General features: G+C 38.6%; 1 protein-coding gene across 1 annotated transcript in view; it reads right to left on the reverse strand.

Moving 5' to 3' along the window:
* MICU2 (mitochondrial calcium uptake 2) overlaps nt 1-26,466 on the reverse strand; it is a 142,171-nt gene that overhangs the window by 35,103 nt on the left and 80,602 nt on the right. Inside the window, exons 3-4 of the mRNA XM_050333174.1 lie at nt 3,267-3,298; nt 3,079-3,154 (exon numbers count right to left, since the gene is read on the reverse strand). Coding sequence (XP_050189131.1) covers nt 3,079-3,154; nt 3,267-3,298 — 108 coding nt within the window. The remainder of the gene's footprint in view (nt 1-3,078; nt 3,155-3,266; nt 3,299-26,466) is intronic.

A 26,466-nucleotide genomic window follows, 5' to 3' on the forward strand; every position in this document is an offset into this window, starting at 1 on the left:
GTGTGATGGGCAGTGATCAAGATTCCTAATTTTGTTTTGTGTGTGACACAGCAAAAGAATATTTGAGGAAAGAATTCATAAAGGAAGTCAATAAAGCAAGTCAATGAGGCAACTTGACAGGTCAGTACAGAAAACACCTCCCAGTCATGGACTGCAGTGGTGTCAGCACTAAGATCCCTGACTGAAAATTTAACCACCAAATAATGAAGGAGAGCATCACTGGTTGAGGAGAAGTGGGAATGACTCTCAGCTGTCTTGAGGTGTGCTGCACAGGGACAGTCTAAGGAAGGCCCAGAAACTGAAGACAAACAGCTTACGCTAGATAAAACAGAACAATGAGAGCCCAGTGTTGGGATACAAAATAAGAGACCATACACTCAAAGGAATTGTGAAAGAAAAACATATTTATCAAAGCATTTGAAAGGATATTAACATGGTAGATTACATTTGCTAAAGTCATAGAAAAAAAAATGTTGTGGTAATTGAGATAAAAAATTCTGAGCCCTTGGAGAGTTTTAGCTATATAGCTAGACAAGGATCATTATAAAATTTTGCAGAAAGAATCTGCAAAATTTTTACAAAGATGGTAGGATGTGAAGAAAAGATCAATCTAAAGACAACACCCTGCTCATTGGCTCAAGGGAAAAGCATTTGAATTGCAGAGATCTGGAAAGAGGACGCTTGAAATGTCACTATAGTCAAATTGGTAAAAAGGTAAATATAATAAAAATATATAAAAATATTCTTTAAAACCTGACTCAGTGCTTTAAAGCAAATTCACAGTCTGCTTGATACTTTCTGGAAAACTGATTATACTAAAATCATTTGTAATACATTTTTTTTAACTTGTGGACTAATTTCCATTAAAAATCTTATTTTAATTTTATTGTCCTTTTACTACTTTAGTGAATGGCCAATTTACCTCATTCATCAAGTAAATGAAATGTTTTGGCAATTTTCTTTTTAATTCTACAGTAATCATTACAAAGTTACTCTAATTAAAATACATAATGTGGCAAATTTAAAAGAAAAAAACGAAATAAAACAGCCCATTGAAAATTATATTCCTATCCAAGTAAAATTTAAAAGACAAAAGCCTCACATACTGTTGAATGACTCAGCATACTTGCAGCCAAGTATTTGCAGTTAGCATTGGCAAAGTACTGTCACTTTCTACTGCTAAAGGAACTCTCTCTGTCCCTCCCTAGAAATCTGTATCCTCAAACTTTATAGCAAATGCTGACAGTACAATATTCTTAGTGCTGAATAAATCACAAAACCTACAAAACATGACACAAATTTTAAAACTGCCCACTAGAAGGCAGAATTTCCTAGCATTATGTTTTACAAACTGGACTGATGACAGTTTTTCCTCTCCTTGACATTTAAATAACAATTTGAATGTAGTGAAAATAACCTCAGCTAAACAGTGGGACGGGGTAGATTCATTATTCTGGTACTTGTAAAAGCATAAATGTTTCACTTTTTAAACTGTGATAATAATTCATCTCAAAGCAAAAGCATCAAAGTCACTAAACCGACACCATGATCAAAAACTGTAAAAATTCTATGGGTTGTGGGGACATATGGATGACTGCACTGAATGTTCCTGCATCATCTCAAACTCCAATGTGACCTTTGAAGGACAGAATATACAGACACACAGTGCTAAGCACGGGGACATCTTGGCCAGAATGCTAAAGACACCAGGCTGAGCATATCACCGAGCCCACTTTGTGCCAAGCACTCAGCTGGGAGAGGTGCAATAAAAGGAGGCTGTGCTGATTTGCTATGTTTGCAATTTCTCTTGGTGGATTCCCAGTTTTCACAGGCAGTGTGCTCTGGGGTTTTGCAGTGTCCATCAGGAGAAAGAGAAAGGCTCTAAAAAAGAAGGTATAAAGAGAGAATATCCAAGAATTAAAGACTGGGAATACTTTAAACCTAATTCTGGGAAAGCATGTGATGATTAGTAATTTGAAAAGGCAGGGAATCAATTCAGTGCAAAATCCAGCCTTCCCTAGGATAGGAAAAAAATGTTCAGCTTGTTTGGAGATGGTTCAGGGTTGCTGGGGCATGCTGAGGCTTTCAGGAGTGGACTGACAAGCAAGGCATCCAGCTGGAGCCCCCTCTACGTCTGCACAAGGACGCAAGGAACAAACCACAGGCAGAAGGGGCCACGAGGCTGAAGGGTAGGTGAAATGCTGCAGGCTGAGATTGAGGGTTGCTCTCTTGGCACAAGCTGCCAGCCCTGTCTGGGGATCTGCTGTGCATGGAGAGTGTGGTTCATGCCTGCCAAAGAACTGCAGCAGTGCAAAGGCAGCTTCCAGAAATGTCCATGAGATAAGGGACTCAGGCTGAACTGTATGATACAGAAAGTCTGTGAATAGGCACTGTCAGTCTTTCTCATTAGTTTGGGGATTCTGGTCTTTGTTACTGGTGAAATGGTTAATTACTCATCTATTTGGTTTCCTTGATCCTCTTGTTTGTTTTCTCCCTTCAATTAATTTATGCTAATGAGATGTTTATTTGGTGTTCTTTAATTCCTTGTTGTTACACAAACAATATGCCAGCTCTCAGAGTTTTCCAATATAAGGTGGAAATGCTGGGTGAAAAAAACACTCAAAGCACATCAGCGCTGCAAAGGGTCACAGAGCTCCTGAAGAGGGAGAAGTAAGTTCAACTGCTCTTGGAATCAGGGATGCTGCTTTACATAATTAGATACAAATTTTATTTTTATTCTTAGTTTCCATGCATTCAAGTTACATAGTGAAACAGCAGCTTATTAACAAGTCTTAAAAGTCCATTTTGTGCTGAAGTTATCCTTTTCAGTCCCTTTCTCTTCTCCAAGTGGGCTTTTCAGTTTCTTTCATGTCTCCTCCTGCACCTCTGAAGGCTTTCAATTCCCAGCCCTGCCTCTTTAGTCTCTTGCATAACTGAGAGACTTGCCAAGGAGGCAGCTACTGGCTAGACGGGTATGAAGTCAAATCCATGAAAATGCCTTTAAAAATACATTCAGGTCATTCCATATAATGAGATAAAAAGCAAGATGTATTTTTCAGTATCGAAAGTGCTCATTACCTTTATCACCAAGGTCTCTAAAAAAGGTCGGTCCTGGTTTAGCTTTGGCAACATACAGCAGTGCAGCATCTACCTCCTTCAAAGACACAAACAAGAAAATATAAAGCCAGTTTTGAAAGAGACTTAATCACTTCAGTAACAGAAAGAATGCAAGTTCTTTTGAAGAAGGAAAGGAACATTTTGCTTACCTTTTTTGTCAGTTTCTTGGCTGAGGCTTTGCCTATAATAAAAAAAAAATCATCATTATTCAATAACAAACTGACTTTAAACTTTGATCAGGTCCTGTGGCATTTCTTCAGATTTTTATGGGAAAATGCTAAGTAATATGAAACAGAATATTTTGCAACAGGCAGTTTGTTTCTAATTCCCATAATGATCACGAAAGGACAAGATTCAAAAGCAATATGAGCAGTCTGTTCAAATGTTCTCTCAACCTAGATGAAACCACAGCCCACTTCAGTATCTACAACTGCCTTACCAGTGTAACTTTGCATACTGTGGGTTACAAATGTCGCATAGATTTCAAAGCAAGACTACACGGTAAGAAACAACTGTAGTATTTGGGGATTTGCATGCACACATCATAATCCTTGAAGTGCAGGTTGTGCTCGTGAAAGCTAAGAAATACTAAAAAAAAAGGAAAAAAGTACAAAAATGTTGATGTTTCTATTAAGCAAAAGTAAATTGAACAACTCTGCCTTCTGAAAGAGCATCAGATGAAAATCATGCAAACTCCTAAGGGTTTCTTTGTAAGTCAAGTTTATGCACTCAAATTTATACACTGGAGACACTGGCAATAGTATAGGTTGTATTCCCATGTAAATCAACTGTTTGAAGAGCTGGATGTATCATCAATGGAACATTCCAGCTGGTTAGGCAGGGATCACAGAAACCCTGTGGTCGTGGACCAGCAGGAGTTGCGCTCCATCTCTTCTCTGTCTATCTGCCCTGTCACACTGATCTGCCTCCTCAGCATTTCTCCTCATACAGTTCTCAAAACCCTGTTGTCCTTCACTCTTACCACTCTCAGCCCGTCACTCTCTTCCTACATCACCAGTTCCTCTGGATTCCAGCCAACCATTCTCTCCTATTTATTCACACTGTGTAAGCACAAGCTGAGCTGCTTGGATTTGCTCTGTGGACTGGTGCCTCTGTGTGCAGCAGCCTGGCATGCTCCACGCTCAGACTCCAAGGCTACTCTGCTGCTTCACGGGCACCGTGCATCCAAAGGGCCACCAGCACAGCACCGCTATTTGGAAACGGACGTGATGGAGGCAGCCTGGTGGGCGGCTGTCAACAAAGATTTACCGGGCATTTTCACAGGCCCATAATTTAGCCAGACAGAGGAGTATTCTCAGTAAAACAGCAAATTTCCATATAGCTGGCAAATGGCATGCCCAGCTGCAGGGGGTCTCCACTGGCAACTTTTTGCTTTGGACAAGGGAAGCTGCTGGAACATCTCAACCAGCAATAGCTCATTTTTCAGCACAAGCAAACCAGTGTGCCCTGGCCTCTGCTCTTTGAACTGGCAGTAACAGTTTTGCTAAAAAATTCCTCTCCCCACACCCCCTCCCCCAAATTCAGCCTAAGGCAGACACCTGGCACATAACATTTCAACACAAATGTTTAAGTTTGACAAAAGTTATAAGCAACTAAAATTAGGGGTTTAATACTGGAGTGTTGAGTGACCCCAGCAACAGGTGTTGCCAGTACCACCTGTTACTGTGGATGAATACATTTTTGTGCACTGCCTGTACATATATTTACACCCACACACACCCCCATATATAAAGCTACATAGGTAGATACCCTCTAACTCAAACAATGTATGAAGTCCTCTCCTTTGCCTCATTTGAGACAAAAGAAGTCAGACCAATAACAGAGCTGGAGAACAAGCAACAATCACTATATCCAGTGAGTCCTGAGCAGTGTGATGTAACACCACAGTTACATCTAACACCGTTTACTGCTGCAGAGCATTTTAAAGAATGGTTATTTAGCAAATTAACTGATTTAGATCTCAGCTTTGAAATGTTGAAATTGCTTCTGTACAGCACATTTCAATGTGGAACTAAACTACAGCTGTTTCTTTGGCTCTGGGAGACCCAGATAGTGACCAGCCTTATAGGAGGGAATGAATCAGGCTGCACTGCAAAAAACAGCATCTGAAAGAAAAATAGGAAAACATCCCTGCAAATGTTTTTCACGGTACCTGCTCTTTTTACTCACTATCTGTACTGAAGCCAGCCATACACCCTTATTTGGTTAAGGGCAGCTCCACTCATTTCATTTTCCTGGTAACCTCAAGAACATCAGATCTGGGATGGCACCAGAGCAATGTACTGGGGAGCAGCCTTTAGCCAGCATCCAGGAGGATGACAAAGGGAGACAAGCTGAACTTGGCGAGATGGAACACCGAGGTATGGATAATTGATGCAAGGTAAGGAGAAAGCACTGGGAGCTACAGCTGAGACACTAGTCGGCCAAGTTTGTGAGGCTCTACATTTAGTAAATTTGTGCTTCTCTTCTTTGTGTTGCATTCAGCACAATAACTCTAAAACTCTTCAGCTACCTGGTTACTGGGGAACAACATATTCTCAATGAGAATTACTATATCTTGATAAAAATTAAGCAACGGAAGGAAAATGTGTTGTAGACATATGGACTCTCTTTTCACCAGCCAGCAATCACAAATGCAACTGCCTAGAGCTCATACAAATGGCTGGGGCAGCCATCAACATCTGTCCTCTTACACTCAGCCAGTCACCTCCAGAGGATGTTTCAGATGCTGACGTGTCTACTGACCTCTTTTAGAAGTGAAAAGACAGTAACAACAATACAGAGGTGCTTGTGCTACTGTTGCATGGGTGAAAAGAATATGGAGGAAAGGAAGCCTTTGTTCAGTGGTAGAAGAGGGAGAGGACAGTCACATCATCCCAGGAGATGGTGAGAGGTAGAACCAGGTGGGTCAGTCGGTCCCTGCCACGACTGACTGGACAAGGGGTAGTTGCTACAATAAGGAAGGAAAAAAGTCAGGATGGGAAGGGACAGATTGAGAGATGAACAAAGACATTTCTACTTTTCAAAGCAGTAAATACATCAGAGTAATAAATGTGGAGTCTTTTAATGTTGCTCTTCTCATATGGGTTTCAAAATCAAAATATTTAATAGCCTAGTCAAATGAAAATGGCATACAGATGTCATCATGCATGTGTACTGTTAGGTTAGGATTTTTTTGGAAAAAACACCCTGACACTTGAAACAGTACAATTATTTTTCATATTGCCATTGGCCTAAAGTATTAGAATACAATCTCATAATAATGCAATAATTTACACTGTAGAGTAAGTTTCCAGCAATAATTATTTGAATATTTTCTAAGAACTAAATCCAGTTATATTTTATTGGTATTGTCACCAAATAAAATCATCTGTGAAGACTCAAAATCTCAGTTTTCATTTGGAAACATCAGCTACTTTTATTGTAGCACTCATTATATTCCTTGAATATTAATTTAGCTCTTGGTGATTACTCTCTCTATTTATTTACTTCCTAACGGTGAGATCTCTTTAAACACCAACAAGGAAAGCTCTATTAATATCAAATGTGCAGCCCTCTGAGGAATCAGGTCTCTTAAGGCATTGTCTATGATAATTAGGAGAAGGTTAACTCCTCTTTGCAGAAAATGCATTGCAAAGGCATTAACAGTTTTCTTAGCCAGTCCGTACACTGAACGATGAAAGTGCCTCTTCCTTTCTATGAATTAAATCTTGGTGCTGTCATTCCTCACACATGACTACAAATACATCAGGATCTAAGTGTTTCTCTGAGGAATACAGACAATAGATACAATTATTAGGAACTATTTAATCTATTAAGTAAAAGATCTGTACGATGCAATTTTCTTTAGCTTTATTCTTTGACATTAATAGATTCTTACTAATAGGTAAATTAACGACATATTAGAAAACTTGTTTGTAAAGTAACAGTCTCACTTAGGTATCAAAATAAGAAACTTGGATTTTTTTATTTTGAATTTGAATGAATGAGAAGAAAAACAACTTTTCCCCCCTACTGAACTGCCATGATTATGATGGAATTCTGGTTTAAAGGATATTGAGTATTTTCAAGGGTCTCTACATATTTTACAGATGCCATCATCTAATTTTCACCATTATAGCGTATCCATGAAACAATGAGGTACAGACACACCTTTCATGAACAAAAAGGCATTTTAGCTTTTTAAGTTGAATGAATACCAAGTCTACTTAGAAGCACACAAATTCTGTGCTGTTAGCCAAGAAAGTTAGTTGACAACTGTAATTAAGAAAACACCACCAAGAGCATATTCGTCAGCCTTAATTTGCCCTTGGCAAACCTGGATATTTTGTCACACGCGTTTCTTACAATAGAAGCATTTCCATCATCTATCACTTTTTTACACTGAGATGCAGAATGGACTTGACATCAATGTTAGGATTAATGTTAGGAAAGAGCTGCATTAAACAAGTACCCACTTGCACTCAGTAACACCCAATTACACCTGTACAGCTAAGGAAAGGCTTAGCTCTGACAAAAGACATTTAGATTCAAAGAATGAACAAAATCACTAAGATCAACAATTATAACAACAATAATCAAGTACCAAAGCAGAAGTAGTTACTAGCATCTGCAAGAAAACATACTTTTACATGTCTGCAAGATTCCTTTATTTTTGTATATAGAAATTAAAATTTGAATCAGTCTTTCTCCATAGCCTCAACTTCAAATGCGAACAGTATAAAATAGGTACGTTTTCCTAGGAGGACAACAAACTCCTATCCCTTTTATCAGCCGTCACTGATACGGTTTGACCAGGATCTCTTTTTAGCTCCACTTCAAACAGACACAATGACAAACAAACAAAAACTAAAACCAAAAAGACTGTCCCAGCTTTTTAAATTTAGATGGCAATTGTTGCTACCTTTAGTGAAGTTTGGCAAGTTCAAGGTCATACTGGAGTAGTATAGAACCATTTGTTTTTTCATGAAAAATTATGATGAGAATAACATTAAGTATATTTACAATTCAGACAAACTCTCATTCTGCAAAATGATGAGTGAAACGAACCTTTTAAGCCGGATGGGATTTCAGCACAGTTGTAATCTGAGGATCAGGGCATTTTAAAAACCAAACCCACTGTGTGCAGCTCACGCTGTGGCCTTCACAACAGAGCCCACCCTGCAGCCCTGCCTGCCATGGGAACAAGAATTTGTATTTCTTCATTTTAACTGGCTGCCAGCTTTCATGCAAGCTGAACTCTGAGAATCCTGCACCACTGAGCTGGGTGAGATAAGAATTGCGTATGTTGATTTCCTCGGGGAGATGCCATTAAAATTTTTGCTCAAATTAGCCTGAAATTCAATAGCTGGTATTTAATTCTCAGCTCTCTCTCAGATAATTTTAATGATACTGGACAAGTACTTTACATTAACAAGGTGTCCTTTTTTTATCCACCTTATTTTCATTCTCATTCTTTAAAGCTCTTCTATGCATTTGTAAAGTACTTAGTGCTAATGAAACCAATAAAGGGCAAAAATTCAAGCTAGTAATTAATTCTTTAAGGTCTCCTTTTGAAATACTGGTGATAACAGAGATAAATCAAGGATAACAAAAAAAATTAAGGCTTTTTGAAAGCATGACAAACCAAGTGGTCAGATTGCTATGATAGCTCCTGGCAAACCAGTATATGAATAATAAATGAGCATGCAATTTAAATGAATTAAGAATCCACTTCAGCTAGAAAGCTTTTACTGAACTAGTGCATTGCTCCGTTGCAAGATAATTGATAAAAGTCATTTCAATCACATGAATTAGTGAATTGAACCACCTGAATTACAGTTCAAGTATGCCCAGTGGAAAAGGCAATTTGCAGTAATAGAAGCATCTGATATGCTTTACAAAACAAGCTTTGCATCTGTCCTTCTTTATTTAAAGCAATCATTCCTCTGAGGAAACAAGAAATACACAGTGCTGGGCTGAGGCCAGCGCTGGCAAATCTCTATTTCAGAAGAGCAGTTGCATCAGAGCAAGTCAATACCAGGAGGTTTCTCAGTGAGTCAGGCAGCCCCAGGTAAAAAGGGTGGGATGCTGATGCAGGGAAAAAACATCAAAGGATGACACAGTCTTTTAGGAAACTGAAACAGACTAAAAAATTAAGATAAGCAAGTTTTCAAAACCTGTTAAAGAGACCGTGGCACCGAGTCACCAGCAGTGCAAGGGGTTCCCAAAATAACCAAAGGCACCAGGGTAAAAGCAGATGATGTGGTGCCCACTACAGAGCTTGTGAGCAGCTCAGTCCTCATTGGAACTGCAGCAGGAGTCTGTGGGGATGGCAGGGAGAGCAGAGGAACAACTTCTCCTTAGGTATTATCAAGAGAAAGTGACATACCCCCCAGATCTGCTCTCTTTCTCATATCCAAACTGCAGATAAGGAATTAAGCTGAGAACGTGTTCAAACTTCCAACCTTACCACAAGACTTGTACTGCAGTGATACACAGCACAAAGGAAGCTGCTTCTTCCGAACGACTGGGAGAGTCTAACAGGCGTGTAATGGCAGACTTAGTCTGCACAGGGAGCATGTGGTGCGAGTTAAGACTTCTTGTGTAACACACAAGCAGCAAGAAGCCAAGCACAGAGCTCAGTTGCAGATGAGCATCTCCCCAGCAGGAGAGGTTGCCAGTCCTCTGGGCTGGTGCACAGCTCATGACGGGAGGAAGCACCCTGAGGAAGAATGTGTCATGTGAAATCATGTCCTCAAGCTCCCAAATAAGCACCTCATGCTTGGTTCCTCTGGCTTCATTTAGATGTCTAAAAATTAGATGCCTAAATCTGAGTTAGTGATCTCTATGGTGCTTTGCTGTAACTATGATGCTGTAAGGACATACGCAGAAAAGGGTTTATAATTAACTTTGAAATCTGCTGCTCCTATTTCAGACCTGGGATAGAGCTCATATGCCCAAAAGCTTGTCTAATTTTTCCAGCTTGGAGCAACTGTTCTAATAAAAGATCTCTGTCTACAAACCTCACCCTGACTAATGACCACAGGCCCCCTTAATACTCAAGGGAGTGAAACTGACAGAGCAGAAGAACAATTTATTCCAGGTTGAAACAGGTGTCCAATCTAGGCCTTGGACTTACTTGTTTCATTATCTTCAAAGAAATAATACAATCCCCTGCTCTGATCTGACATTCAGCTTTTATATATCTCGATTGAGCAAGTGAGTCCTTCTGCATGCAACCAGATAACTCATACTGCTTTCTGTATTTGTTCTTTCTGAAATCTGGTTTTTTCCAACCTCCTATTTATCAGCCCGATGCTAAGGCATGTATTCTGCTTTAATAAGAACTTAATCAGACACAAGAGCAAAGTTTACTACATTGTAAAAGGGAGAGTGGCTGCATAATTGGAGCAATAAAGTCTTCTAAAGGACAATGAAGATTACCAGGAATTAACTGTATTCATAATACATGTTTCTGAGACCAGTAGGGTGGAGAACAATTCCTGCCAATTTACCGAGAACATTATGCAGTTCAAACTTTCAGGATAGATGGTATTTCTTGAATCTGCACAGCAGGCAGGCAGAGCCTCAACCCAAGAAAGAATTCCTATTATTAGGTTTGAGTCAGTCTCATCTAGCAAAGACTAGACTATGCCTTCAAGAAGACTCCTACACTAAAATAAAGAAGCTATGATTTCTGTAGCATCCCTCTGCTTTAAGTCATCATCTCCTACTGCTAACAAAGACTAGTTTTTTAAATACTACAGCGTAGCAGCACATGCTAGGTTAAGGTACTAACAATGGATGAAGGTAAACTATTAGGATAGCCTCATAGCGCTAGAGGTTTAATTCAGTTCCTTTAGTAGGTAGAGTTAGATGTCAGGATCCCTGGCCTAAGGGTTCTATAATCTACTTTATGGTTAGGGAAGATAAGTATGTATAGAAGAACAAATAAAGTAGGATAAGAACACGAACAATGAAATGACACGGTTAAAAATCTGACTGCATACGCAACTAGAGAAAATTGCATCTTAATTGTAAGCAGAGATTAATTTGGATTCAGAATGAAATTGTGTGCAAATCAATCATCCCACAATCAAAATGAAGAAAGAAAAGGTCAACATCTTAACAGAGTCAGAAATTCTTATCTCACTGCATAAAACTTGATTTAAGTTTATGTGCTCAATATAAAGCCACCATCGTCACTGTAGCAACTATTCCTATAGTCTCATTCAGCTACTTCCTTTGTAAGCTGAATTCTGAAGATCTTCCCTGTCATGACAAACTTTCACATGCATCTTATAAAATGTAAAAAAATTCCCCCAAATCAGTTAAGGACTAAGCACAAGAACATTAAAAATTGCTTATTACAAATTGGGCTCTTGCTCGCACACATAACTGAGGTGCCAGGTGAAGAATTCATCCTCTGTGTGGGAATTTATCATTAGCATAAAACTACCCTTACTGACCCTGGAATAAGAAAAAAGAGGGCATGTGCCCTTTTCACACTTTTGCTTTGATGCAATTTATCCCCTAAGCAGGAACTGCAAATCATTTCAAACTGTGTCAAAATATACAAAGCAACTGTATGGTTTATTGTTCTTTGATATGCAATGAATGCTCCAGCATGCAAGAATTAGGGATAACAATGCCAGAAATAATCACGTGGGTCAACTACTTTGTCCTATTGCTCCCAACAGACTTTTGCTCATGCATTACCTCATCAGTTTATGTGCACACAAATACATGTTCACACATTTGAAAGACAGTGTTAATATTAAACTATATTTTGGAAAATGGCCTCAAGTTACACCATGGGAGGTTTAGATTGCATATTAGGAAAAATTTCTTCACTGAAATGGTTGTCAGGCATTGGAACAGGCTACCCGGGGAAGTGGTGGAGTCACCATCCCTGTAGGTATTTAAGACATGTAGATGTGTTGCTTAGGAACATGGTTTAGTGGTGAACTTGGCAGTATTAAGTTAATGGTTGGACTTTATGATTTTAAAAATCTTTTCTAACCTAAATGATTCTATGATTCCATAATTTGGATTCAAAAGACAATAGAATCACTAAGGTTGGAAAACACCTCTAAGATCGTCAAGTTCAACCATTAACACAGCACTGCCAAGCCCACCACTAAACTATATCCCCAAGTGCCACATCCATGTGTCTTTTCAACAATTCCAGGGATGGTGATTTTACCACTTCCCCAGGCACCCTGTTCCAATGCCTGACCACCCTTTCAGTGAAGAATATTTTCCTAATATCCAATCTAAACCTCCCCAGTTGCAACTTGAGGCCATTTCCTTTTGTCCTGTCACTTGTAACCTGGGAGAAAAGACCAACCTCCACCCTTCTGGTAGCTGTAGAGAGTGATAAGGTCCCCTCTGAACCTCCTTTCCTCCAGGCTAAACAACCCCAGTTCCCTCAGCTGCTCCCTATAAGACTTATATTCCACAACCTTTCCCAGCTTCGTTACCCTTCTCTGGTCACACTCCAGCACCTCAATGTCTTCCTCGAAGTGAGGGGCCCAAAACTGAACACAACACTCGAGGTGTGGCCTCACCAGTGCCGAGTACAGGGGGACAATCACTGCCCTGGCCCTGCTGGCCACACTATTGCTGATACAGGTCAGGATGTCACTGTCCTTCTTGGCCACCTGGGCACACTGCTGGCTCATGTTCAGCCACTTGTGTTAATCAGCACACCAGATCCTTTTCCATTGGGCAGCTTTCCAGCCACCCTTCCCCAGCCTGTAGCACTTCATGGGGTTGTTGTGACACAAGTGTGGGACCCAGCACTGTTGGACCTCATACAATTGGCCACGGCCCATGGATCCAGCCTGTCCAGATCCCCTTGCAGAGCCTTCCTGCCCTCCGAAAGATCAACACTCCAACCCAACTTGACATCATCTGCACACTGATGGACAGTGCACTCAATCCTGTCGTCGAGTGCACTCAATCCTGTCGTCCAGATCATCCATAAAGATATTAATCGGGACTGGCCCAAATACTGAGCCCTGGGGAATACCACTAGTGACTGGCTGCCAGCTGACAGAACGTTCACCACCACTCTCAGGGCCATCCAGACAGCTTTTTACCCAGTGAACAGTGCACCCACCCAAGGTGCTATGAGCAGCCAGTTTCTCCAGGAGAATGCTAAGGGAAGTGCTGTCAAAAGATTTACTAAAGTCCAGGTAGACAACATCCACAGCCTTTCATTCACTAGGCAGGTCACCTTAGCGACATTATTTCAACTGTTTTGTTTATGAAATAGTTTGCTTCTTCTTAAACTTACTCATCCAAGAGTATCCAGACTTCAGGATACTGTTGATACCGCTTATTTCTAGTGGAACAGAAAAAACCTTCTAAAATCTAATATTTTTATATATTTTAAAAATTAAAACTGGAAGTATTTTGTGAAAAAATTGAATTTATTAGTGGTATCAGCAAGAAAAATGAAGTGCCATTACTGCAATTCTCTTCAGATAAAGGACATTTATAGTAGTTGTGTCCAAGTAGTAAATAGCTGACATATTAGTGCATCTAGGCAATTTAAGTGACTGCAGTGGGTAAGTAACCAGGAGCACTGACATTTCACATAAATTGAGTTGGTTCTCAAGAGTGCTGTAAATATAAATAGCTACTTAGATCCAGTTTATATAGTAGTTCACTTTTTTTCCTGTTTCACCCCATCACATATCAAAATTATTTACACCATCATTAATACTTTCTTTTTTGTTATGTTTTGTATTTTTTTAAAAAAGATTAATTTACTTCCACTACAACAACATACAGTAAAAAGTCTTAAAAATACGGCAAAAAGTGTTCAAAGAGGTGATAGCTGATTGGAAAACTACAATGGAATTTTGTGAGAAATACCAATTTTGGAAACTTTCATTCACCACATCTAAGCAATGCCTAGTCTGACTTCTGGAAATAAAAAAATAGAGAGAGAGAGGTGACTGATGTCCTTCTGTATTGCTATTGAGAAATCTGGAAATCTCAACAGCAGGATGCCTGATTTCTATTGCTGCATTATTCTAGTGATGGTGATAATCATGTTTCATTCTCCTAGTGCCTTGTCCTTTCATCAAACATCTAGAATTTGTGTCCTCCAGGACTGCTCTTCATCCTCCACAGAGTAAACATGTGCTTTCCAAAGTTTTGTTGCTCTCATTTCCTCCCCAGTGGTAACATTCTAGGGAATATAACACAAACAGCACCTTTTTGGTGATTGTGAAAGATGGTCTTGGGAGTTTCACAGAAGCTTGTGTGAAGACCCATGAAGTGGGGTTCCCCCACAGTTAAGGGAAATTGTCTCATTCACAGAATAGTGCAAAGTTGGAATGGAGCTCTGGAGGTCATCATGGTGATTAGAATGTCCTCATCTTCTTGTGATGACAACAGGAAGAAGCACAAACCAAGGCTAGTTAGGGTAGTTTGCCCAAGACCATGTTCATTTGGATTTGCAGACCTTTGTTTCTAGAAGGCTTATAAATATAAGAGATCTCTCTAATTTGATACAGTCACCTGACCAATCTTTCCAATAAGAAAATATCAACCTATGTGCTTTCATAACATACGCTAACACCAAATACATGCAGTAGTTAGTAGGTTTTGCATGGAGCTTTAGGATTTTCCTCCCTTGCTTATATCAAAGGCAACAACATTCTTCTGCAGTTGAAGGCTGTACCCTGGCTTCAATTCTCACTGAAAACTTATGAAAGAAAAGACAGCATTTTTGCATTATTTATCAAAATATGAGATCACTAAGTACTGGATTTAACAGTGAATTGGGGCATTTTACTGAAAGGAAACAATTCTGTGTTGGTAATTTAATTAATGAGAGTTGTGTGTTTAAGCTCAAGGCCTGGGACATTTTGTCTTGCTGTCCAGAGCACAATAAACACCAAAACCTTACTATGCTTCTCTTCCACAACGTAAGACCCATTCATAAACGTGCAATTTACAGCGACTAGTTGTCTGAGGGCATTGTTTTTGAGTTTACAGAACAATTACTTTGTAAATTATAACCAATATTCTGCTTAGGAATTAAAGGATTAAGTGAACACCCACTAGATGGTGTTCAATTACTGCATGGGGTGACCAGGCTAGTTGCAACACTAGCTCTTACTCACTTCTGCTTTGCAGCAGAGAACAAATACATTTGTATTAGAGGACAAAAAAGAGATGAAATCATTCTCCTAACTAGAAATTTGGAAATGCTTTAGTAAATTATTTACCATGTGTTGAAGGTGGGTAAGTGGAACTTCTAAAACTCATGACAAATATAAATAAAAGAAAGTACGTGAGGTTGTTTTGGATGCACTTGGTATTAGTCTTTAGTTTTACTCCAAAATCTTATATTTTTGCAATTGATGAAATCATCCATCTGTTCTTCACCTTCCCAAACTCTACTGGTATCATTCATTGAAAGAAAAGGGTTAATAAACACTTACTAAAGGAAAAATATCCATTTTGCAATTAGTTTTATTAAAAGGATGAACTGAATTATCAGATGTCTAGTCCAGCAGAACCTAATGCATCACTTTCTTTTTCAGCAGAATATTAATAATTGTAACTAATTCCCATTAGTGATAGTGAATCAGCGTGAGAAAGTAAAGAAAAAAGAAGAAAATAATACAGGTGCTATTTTAAGGGAAGAGACTTTTGGCATAGATGCAGTATTGTAGCACTTAATTTCAAGTATTTTAGATTCCTGAAGATTACAACGATGACTAGTGATAAAGGGAATTGCTGTTCAGAGTTAAATTAAACTAATACTGTCATGTCAGAATTTCCAGAAGGAACCTTTTCCCTTTATAAGGCTCTGAAATTCAACCTTACATGAAAATTTTAGGAACGTCATTTTAATGCAGATGACACCCCAGTGATGACATTACTTTTTCCACTTGTCATTGTGTGAAGATATGGACATTGCAATAACCATGTTTGGGAATTTTCCTACAGAAGACTCTGTGTACTGCCTTGGGCATTTACTGATCCTGCACACTTGTACTTAATTTTCTGTAACTCTCTAGGTTGAAGCATTATCCCAATCTCTAGTTTTTCATTCCTTCTTCCTTCTCTTTTATTCAGAGTGCCTTTCAGTGGCTGACTTGCTTTCCTTCAGCTGATGGTCCACGTCATTCTCACTTTTATCTTTAAATGAGCCTGGAGTTTCTTTCCCCTTCTAAGATTAGCTCATTCTGTTATTAGCACATACAGAAACTCTGAACAAACCAGTAACAGCCCCTGCTGAGTCTGACTTGCTTATACATCATTAACATCTGCCACCTAGCAATTAACAGATGTTTGGGAAGTTTTCCTACAGCAGGGGCTCCAAGGGTGTGTAAATGATAACAGGATGCTCCTGTTTTTTAAGCTAAGAAAGGTTTAACCTATTTTTGCCACACAAAAAGCTTAATGAAGAGATCTAGTTTTGGTTAATTTCTGAGACCATCATAATGAAGACTGCTACATGAAACTAATTCGAAACACTGTCTTTATTCATTAGATAAGGTGGTAACGGGAAGAGGAGTAGGGTCTTAAGACTGGTAAGAACCAAAGTAAAGAGAAATCATAGAAGAGCTTAAAAACAGATGTTAATCATGCCTTACTGCAGTGGCCAAAAGAGTTTGGTCAATTTGTAACTTAGAGAAAAACAAATGCTGCTAATACTACATTTAAAAATAAATTACAGATATAACGATGTCCATCAGCCTTCCATAGTAGTAGGAAAGAAAGTTTGTGCACCAACTAGAACACCTCCTTTACTCTAAGGAGTGAACTTTGGAGACTGAATAAGATAAGCCATCACTTGACCCTTTGACTTCAAACTCCTCATATAATGAAAAAAAAAACCTATCAGAAAGAAAAAAAAATCTAGACAAAGAAGATCAAGAGTTTCTTTCAAAAAAACCAATTTATTGTTTTCTAGAATTGTCTTATTTCATTAGAAAAAAGCCCTTTCTCCCCTGAATTCAAATAATCTGATGAAGCAAACCTAAGAAAGACATTTGGCTTTACCCTGGCTTTTATTTCACATTCTAATTTTCTGAAGAACTCTGATCTTTTTAAGCACCAGAGGAAACACTGTAATAGGTCAAGACAGAAATAGAATGAAATATTTATTCAGTAAATGTAATGAAGAAGGCAAATCCAAGCGCAGAAATACACTTCACATCAAAATTCCCACTAATGCCTTATTTAACTTGTAGCAGCCTTCAGTTATACTGTGCTTCTGTGTCTACTGCCTCAAATTATTCTTGTGCTGTCTCCTTTCTGCCATCCTCATCTTTTCTGACAAAACTGCTCCTCCAAGAGCAACAGTGGACTGAAAAAGTGAATAATTTTTCCTGTTCTCCTGCAAAGGTGTACATTACCAGGGGGCATCAGGCCCTTGGCTGTACGTAACCTTCTAAAAGGCCATTCTTTGCCAGATCTCTCTTTTACTGTTTTAATCACAATACCATGATTACGTAAAAAATGTCCTCACCTAAGAACACAGAAAATCATTTGCTCTACCCCAGTACCCTCAGCCTGGCAGACACATGGAGGTACAAATGAAGACCAAAGCACCTGTGGTGCCAGAAGCTGTTCTGCACATAGTGACAGTGAGTGGAGCACAGGAGACATGCATTTCAGCATTTTGCTCTAGTGAGCATTGCTTTGTACCATTTTTCTCCTTGAGTGAAGCTGCAGTTTGACACTCAGATGTTTCAGCACCAGTATTAATTTAAGAAGTTCCTGACTTCAATCCTTGTTCCACCCCTTAGCCACAGTGATTGCTAGCGGATTGTGCTGTGAGCCGGGGAATGATGCCGGCTTTACAAAGAGAAATTAGACTCAGAAAAGCCTGGAATAAAGATACCTAAATGCAGCTGTGGAATGGATGGCCTCACCCAGCCAGAGGTGACAAAAATAAACTCAGGTTTGCTTAACTTAACGTGACCAGTGCTGAGTAAAATAATTACCTATACTGTATCACAGGGCTAAGGCTCCAAAGGAAAAAAAAAATCACTCTTTTAAGTAAAGGGAAAAGTTAGCACAAGAGCAAGAGGGTTTAAACAGACAGTGACTAATTTCAGGTTTGATGTCAGAAGAGTTTTAAAGCAACAGTAGAGATGTTGTGTCAATGTCTTGTAATATAAGCAGTGGTTAAAATGATTTTAAATCAAGCATGAAAAAATATGTAAGAGGTCTATATTTTAAGTTTACAAACTGCTAAAATAGAAGCTGATTTTTAGAATATATATGATAAATTTTGACACACTGTGAAATGCTAAAGATAAGTCCTAAGTTGTGAAGTATCTCCCTAGTAGAGGATACAAATCCATAAAAATATATTACAAGATATTACATGTTAATTCAGGTGAGCTGTGGCAATAAATCCGAGTGTTCTTCCAATGGTACAACCAAGCAGATATCCTTTTTCCTCCTTACAGCAATACTGAACATAAGCAATAGCAATTATCCTCTTGAAATGAGCATTTATTTTAGCTGCAGAGGAAAGATATTGAAACGAAATATGAATCAGATTTTAGGTAGGCTTTTTACAATTCTCAAAGTTGGTGCAATGAAAAGCAAACAATAGAGAGCTTTCTTCTAGTGAAAGTGTAGAGTCATTTATGTTGCCCACTGTACTTTTAAAATGACCATACTGCTTTAAAAGCCCCTCTTACTTTTTTCAGCAGCAGAGACTGCCTTTACCACCATACACATCACAGAAAATGTTTCTCTTTAGCCAACTCAAAGAAAGCCGGAGAAGCAGATGAAATTTTTGAGCATTAGGTCTTGTATTTTCTCCCAAAAAAGTGACAGTGAAACAGAAGTAAGCTCTCACGTTCTCTTTCACCAACAAATCCACAGAGAAGAAATAATTGCTATTGTCAGGGTGTGGGTGACACACACACACATGCGCACCCCATCCCCAGGAGAAACAAAAACGAAAGAAAAAAACATTTGTAAAGGAACAGAAAAAGAGAAAAGTCCCCTGTTTTTTGGAAGGGCAATTTCTCTGGTGGGATATGTGGCTTACTAAGCACTTGCCAATACCAACGCAGCAGCACGATTTCACTGTCTCAGTCATTCCAGTAGCACCAGAGGTATTGGCACAAAGGACACGCACTCAAGACTTGAAAAGAGGACTGACCTCTGGGAAAAAGAGCTGTATCATTCTGAAGACTTCAAACATCAGCTCTTCTGAAAAATAATTGGAATAGGCTAAACAACAGCAAAAGGTAGCTGTTTTGGCAATGTATTCTATCTAAATGCCATGCAAGAAGCCTATTTCTAAATTTTTATTAAGCCAGGTAAGGTCACAGCTCTTGGTGATCAAAGTCCCTGGACACTGGCATTTTATGTACACTGATCAGCTGAAAAAATCAGCTAGAAAAACCAAGAATGGCCAAGTAGGATGCATTTAGATCTAGCAGAAAAGCTGAACTGCTTTTTTTCTGCTAAGCACCAAGGCAGGATTTGTTGGAAAATGCTGCATCTTCCCTTAGCTATGTCTGAAAAATCCTCATACTTTCAGCCTCTTCCAGGTCTGAGAGGAAAGATATTTAATAAAAGACATAGCCAGCAGAATGACCAGGTGCTTGCCAGCATTATGGATGGTGGTGTGAGGACTCAAGCTCTCTGATGGATCAGACGACACTGGAAGACTGATTTGATTACTAACAGTTGGCTCTCAGCTGTATTCTCCTCTGCAATAAGGAGGCTGGTAAGCCCAAGGGAGGGCACTGCCATATAAGCAGGTGGCTCTACAAGAGCAACCCCTGTGTTTTACACACGGAAAAAAGTCTTTGAACTCACTATTTGCTTTTGTTTCACAGCAAATGAGAAAGGCTACCGAGCACAATCTGTGCTATAACCCACTGCAGGTGCAAGGCTGTGGAGTGAAAAACAGAGCATAACCTGGCTAGTTTCTCCCTTAGGGAATCGATGCCAGTGTTTTCCAAACAGGGAGCAATGGAACTTCTCAAAGGTGCCCCTGGAGACCCCAGCTGTTTGGCAAGTAAGGACAGCTCCTCTCACCTACCAAAGCAGGCTGCACACCTTGCCTGCTGCTATTGCTTAGAAGGAAAGTGATTGATACTCCATGGTTCTACCTTAGACATTTTTTAAAAACTCACAATGCAACATTTCTTATGAGAACAAGCAGGGGCAAAAATAGCCTATATCAAGATTGCTCAAACAAGGATAAATCATATGACTAATATAATAAAAATTCAGCATTGGCCTAAGGAAAAGCACAGAACCATCGGTACCAAAATAATTACAAACAACTAGAAATGTGAGGCTAGAACTCATGCTACATTTTGGCAGGAACCTGACCTGCACTCCTGGCACCTGCTATCCTCCACCGAGGCTCCGCCAGATCCTCATCAGTTCTTAAATTATCTGAATACAACCCAAGGAATTTTAAAAACAGATTGTACTTCTTTGGTACAAACCAATACCTGTCTGTGTTAAGAACATATGTTGCAAGAAATTAAAATACATTTAAGAGTGAAAAAAATCCACTGAGTCTGATTTTCATGCTATATCTGTTAAGACTTAATTGTCAGCTAAGCAGGATGTTTCACAACTGATTAAGTTCCACTGAATTTACTAAAAGAAAAATACTGAAATAATCTGTCAAAAAGTATTCAGAACCCATGGCAAAACAAATCCCAGAGATATTTTCTGTGATATGTTGACAGAATGTTATAAAAGGAGTTGAAACAGTGTGTGAAGTTCTACAAAAATAAAAGCATCTTTACAAATAGGGAAAATATTCAGAGACCAAGAATGATTGTATGAGCTCTTGAAATTTGCCCATATGTATTATAAAAGTCACTTCTCTGCTAGGTATTTTAAATATCATAGCTGCATGTCACAAAACTGAAATACTTCACTAAGGCAGAAAGTATTGCAAGACTTCTGAAATTCTAAGGCAGATGATGTTTATACAAAAGCAGACTCCTGTTATTAATAACCAGATCTTTCCATTACTTGCACTACAGGTATTCAGTATGTGCACAATACATTTTCATTCTTTTCAAGGAACCTGTTTTCCATTCAGATGCCATTAAATAACCAATAACTTTCACACTTTAAATAACTAAATCCTTCAAGATGTGCAGTGAGACCACTTGACTCTTGGTCTCAACTCTGCTGAAGTCTGATCAGTTTTACTATCAGCACTATTTTTGGGGTGAGTTTTTAAAAATGTCTTTTGTTCATTGAGAAGCTGTAATATATCTTCTCATTGACAACTGTTTCTCAGAAAGCTAAATAGCGAGTAATGTATTTTCAAAACAGAACATTTTACCAAAGCTTTTATGTAATCAGTATGCACTGCAGTCAATTGAGATAAGAACTCTGATTCTGCATCACTCTTCAGCCAGTCAGCAATGCCACAAAGGGAAAAATAGGAATCAGTCACAACAATGCAACAAGCTTACTGTAACCTTACTATGGTCTCACACTGACATAACCACAAAAATATGACTGAAATTAATACGTCGGTATAAGTTTAAGAATCAAAAATGTATTCTCCTATTTGACCGTACAAGGAATGTATCTCAGGTACCTTCCTCGCTGTCTCGCAACATGGTTGAAGGCATGGAAATGGAACTGAAGAAAAAAAAAGGACATCTTTTCCCTGTGCAATGATACGCTAAAACATGTTGCTTCTTAAACGTTTTTCTCTGTGATTCCCCTTTCCACTGAGCACCCCTGCTCAATCCTTCCTCCTGCTCTCCCAGCAGACCATGCACTCCTCCTTGCTAGTGCAGCTGCAGGGGCTACGGCGCTGGAAGGCAGCTCTCGCCTAACACCTCTGCTCTCAGGGCAGCTCCTCTTGCAGCTGTTTATCGTCTCCTATTTTTCTCAACCTAATAAATTTTTCTGAGAAATGTGAGCAAACAAATAAATTGGTGAGTGGCCAGTGGTTAATACACCAAAAAAGCAGCCTGGCTTCAATGCTGAGCAAGACTCCTTTTCCCCTCAAGAATCCTGTCTCTGATTCTGTTACACAGCACCTTGTGATGCAACCACTATGAAAATGCCTCACATAAATGCACATTATCAAGACTATAGGAATTTCTGACATATTTCTAGATAAAAAACTATTTACTGCCAAATTTATTTTTCGATAAACCAATCTCATGAAGATCATCAATGTTGCATCACACAGCCTGTGTAACTAAGTTATCAGTTTTAACGTGTTATTGCTGAGGACAAAAGAAGAAACAAAGAAAATCTTATTTAGCTTATCTATTTATCAACAATTGTCTGAGGTACAACATTTTATCCAGAACATCAATTTTAATGCTGTTTTTGGACACTTAAGGGGAAGTGAAAGGTCAAATGCATACAATATGTTAATTTGAAGACTTTCATAGGGTTGTGATAGGAATGCTATTTGGGTGATGAAGGATAGTTGAAGATGAAAAATTCACAGTATGGAATGGCTACAAGCAGAAATCTTCAGTAATCAATGTTTATCGTTGCTTGTGTCTGCAAATTCCTTAACAGAAACATTATTTTCCTTCACTCATAACACCACTTTAAGAAATGAGTAAACAATGATGACTAAGAAGCTTTGGCTAGAAATGGTTGATTTTGTTTCATTTCCTAAAATTCAGAAGAGTTTCATATAATGACCTTAAACCATCATGCTGCTTTTTTGGCTTGGCTTCACTTCACCTTCCATCTAGCACTAGGCAAGAGGTCATCTCTATCCTGCATACCCCAGCTTGCAGAGTTCTCTACTGTGTTTGGAGGACTCGTGCAACAACATATCTCCTAAAAAACCACTAACTGCAGAAAGAGAGAGAAAACAATTTCTTTCTTAGCACATTAGAAATTCGAGAGGATTTAATTCAGTTCCCTGCAGTATCAATGGCTCCCTGTATAACATTTCAATCCTCATTTCCCATATGGAGCTTCACCACTTAGACAAGCGTAAATTTTATTCTTTGACTCCGAATCCTAGATTTTAGATCTGACACTGATGCACAGCTCATATCATTCTGATTAGTTATCACATATAAAATTCAGGTGAAAATGAAGACATTGAAATATAGGCATCTGAACTCCCACTAGAAGCAAAAAATTCAAGATCCAGAAATAAAAAGACTGACTCAGCTTGTTCTGAAATGCTAATCTACTGATTGGTCCTTCTTGGCTCTCCGAACTCCACCAACTGCACCAGCATTGTCCTCAGCTAAGGACAATGGAGAACTCAATTTTCTAGCCACTGCAGCCTTGCGCTGTATCCTTTCCTCAGATTCACTTACAGTCGTGACCATGCTGATGCTGTGACAACATGAAGCCACACATCACATCAGGCCTGTAAACATACCACAACTTTGAGCTAGCCATGTTTTCACAGAAAGCTTAACCAACTTGATCAACTTCTCCCAGCAAACTTGCAACACACTAATACTCCCTGACAGTTAGGACTCTGCCATGGAAATACTGCCTCTGGCACCCTGGTGCTGTTGAACACAGGAAAATCTGTTTTACTGCAGCTGAATAAGTGAAGATGCTGTGATACATTAAATCTGGACTAAGTTTATACAGACAGATTAAGATCTTTATTTACGAGGTATCAATTGTTATCAGATGAGCTAATCTGAAGGTTTGTCTTCTACTTGGAAAAAGAATAATCTTCTCCAGAAAAAAAATGAGCATAACACCGTTCAGATTCAATGTACTGCAAAATCTTCAGTTTCTAAAGGACTCTTTTAGTCCTTTTCAAAAATCATTACAGATTTTCTTATATATTCTACAACAACAGCACATCAGAGATGGTATTTTTATGGAGAAGTTCTAACACTAGCTGTCTAATCTGGAATATGAGCCTAAGTATGCACAGCTGCTTAAGACACAAGTTTTACATGAATGGTCTCTCAAAAGTACTCCTGCATTGCAATGAAAATTCAGCTGAGTTTTAACCTTCCCATACCTGTTATCTTAAAAATGCTAGAATTTCTGAGGCAACACAAGTTCATAGTATTCTTATTAGATATTACTAGACTTTGTGAAGTATTTTTCCATCAGAATAAGAAGAGTAACAGAAAACACTTTTACATTAAACTATCTTTGCATCAGGTATGATGGTTTACATGAACATCCCACAGATTACCCAGAAGAACTTGGTTGGTTTTGCAATGGTTTGCCCCACATCCCTGTGGTAACATTGTTTTAACACAAGATTACATGGCACATAGCTATGAATCCAAAAATCCCGATGGTGCATTTAGAATGAACTGCACTAACTAGTACAAAATGCTGCTGTAGGTGTTTGGTACTGGCACAAATGCTGTGCCAGGATACCACATCTCATTTACTGTTTGCCACAGTTTATAAAGAGGTGGCTGCTTCCTTCCATGAAATAGCTAACAGCAACAGAATTAGTCAAATATTTAGAAAGTAACTCAGTGTGAAACGCTGCCTCTAAAGGCAAGCAAATTTTTTTGGACAGTGTCTTTACTCCTTTATAGAGCTCTTTGCTTTGTCAATATGCAGAACAAAATAAGTCTGTCAGGAAACTGCATTTGTTATCAGCTCATTCTCCATAGATGGCAGTACTGTAAATATTTTTTTTCATTATCACCCTGTCAGTAAATACCTTTGAAGGTGTGATTTAATCAGGAGGAATGCCAATATTTCACAACTTTGGGCCCACCTTAAAGCAAATTAGTAATAGAGAAACCTATGCACCAGGAGACAAATGAGCAGAAGTAGTGGACTAAGGTCTATCAAATAGGGTTCAAGATCACTTTGATTGAATGACAGTTGATATATTTGCAGTACAGTTCATCTGTTTTCTTATCTGGTAAAGCATTCTATAACGAATCAAAATTTATTGCATGTTTTGCAACCTTGTCAAAAGGCACGCCTAAGATTTTTGCCTCAGAAATAAATTCCACCCAACTGCGTACATGAATTCACTTGACAATTTGGACATAGCTAAAATATTTTTGTATTTTCTAATGCCAGCACTTTTGATCTAGCACCAGCAACTCATCTGGTCTGCACACCACCACATTTACTTTCTACTAAATTCAATTATGTTTAAAAACTAACAGGAGATTTCAAAGTAATTCTCTAATGACAACTACCCATGAGCAAAAAACCCCAAGGCTTTTGGCCAAGAACCCCTGTTCTTAACACATAACTGCTTCTCATCTCCCTTTTCACTTGCTTTTTTCCCTTTTGTCTTTTTCCCTGTTTATCTCTGAACAGGAATAAAGCAACAGAATGTCGTGATCAGTAATATTTTTTGGTGTACACAAGTAAGTTGCTCATGAGGCCGGTCATATGTTTCTGCATATTGCCAGTAAAAAAAAGACAGCAGAAACAAAACTTTAGAACAGCCCCAAGCTCTTCACATTACTATAAACAGCATCCAATTGGCAAACTCCAAGTAAATATTAATGAAGCTGAATGGTTACAGCCAAAGTGATTCAAATTTTTCTGAGAGGTTTTTTTTTTTTACTTATTAGCAATTAATCAAAAATAGTTGAGAATAACCAAATCATTACAGCTTGAAGTTCAGTGTTATAAGACTCACCATTTGTATGCAGGATCACATGTTAAAATTGCATCTAAGTATGCAGTAAGTGAAGGGCTTTCTAGGATAAGTGGTGGCATGCCTGTTTTCCTTTCTACGGGCATTGTTCAGGGTGAAAAAACATTACTTTTATCATATAAGCAGAAAGTTTCAAAAAATAATGGCTGCTTCACTATAAAGTTCACTATCTTGATCTACTCTGAATATACCAGGACAGACACTTGAGATAGGTCTTTTTATTATCCTCATATGAAACTCTTCCAAACACAATGAATAAACCACTGCCTTTAAAATACTGCTAATGCCATTTTCCTCTGCTATCAAATTCTATGTCTGTTTGCAGTTACCTGAAAACCTGAAATCCCAAGCAATATGACTTCAAGAGAATTGCCTATCACTGTGTTTATGCTGCTGACGAAAGAATCAACACCAACGATGTTTAAAAAAGTGTTTAGGAGCATTAGATACAAGTATTAACACGTTTGTATTGATCATCTATGATGCTACTGCTATAAGCCTGACCTCAATTTGAAATGCTAAATATGCAATACTGCAAAGACTTTTTTCCTTGTCATTATTTATGTCATTATTCTGTTTAATGCTGTTTCCTACTCATATTAGCAAAGCAACTGAAAAGAACTGGGCTGCGTTACAAACAAATATTACCACATACCACTTCATTAAAAACCTGGATGTGTGCTATTATAGTTGGAGTAACCAGTTAATATGTATGAACTGCTAAGACCGGAAAACACTTATTTCTCCAA

Source organism: Myiozetetes cayanensis, unplaced genomic scaffold (genome assembly GCF_022539395.1).
Source record: "Myiozetetes cayanensis isolate MyiCay16 unplaced genomic scaffold, myiCay2020 scf5-8, whole genome shotgun sequence".
Classification (NCBI taxonomy): domain Eukaryota; kingdom Metazoa; phylum Chordata; class Aves; order Passeriformes; family Tyrannidae; genus Myiozetetes; species Myiozetetes cayanensis.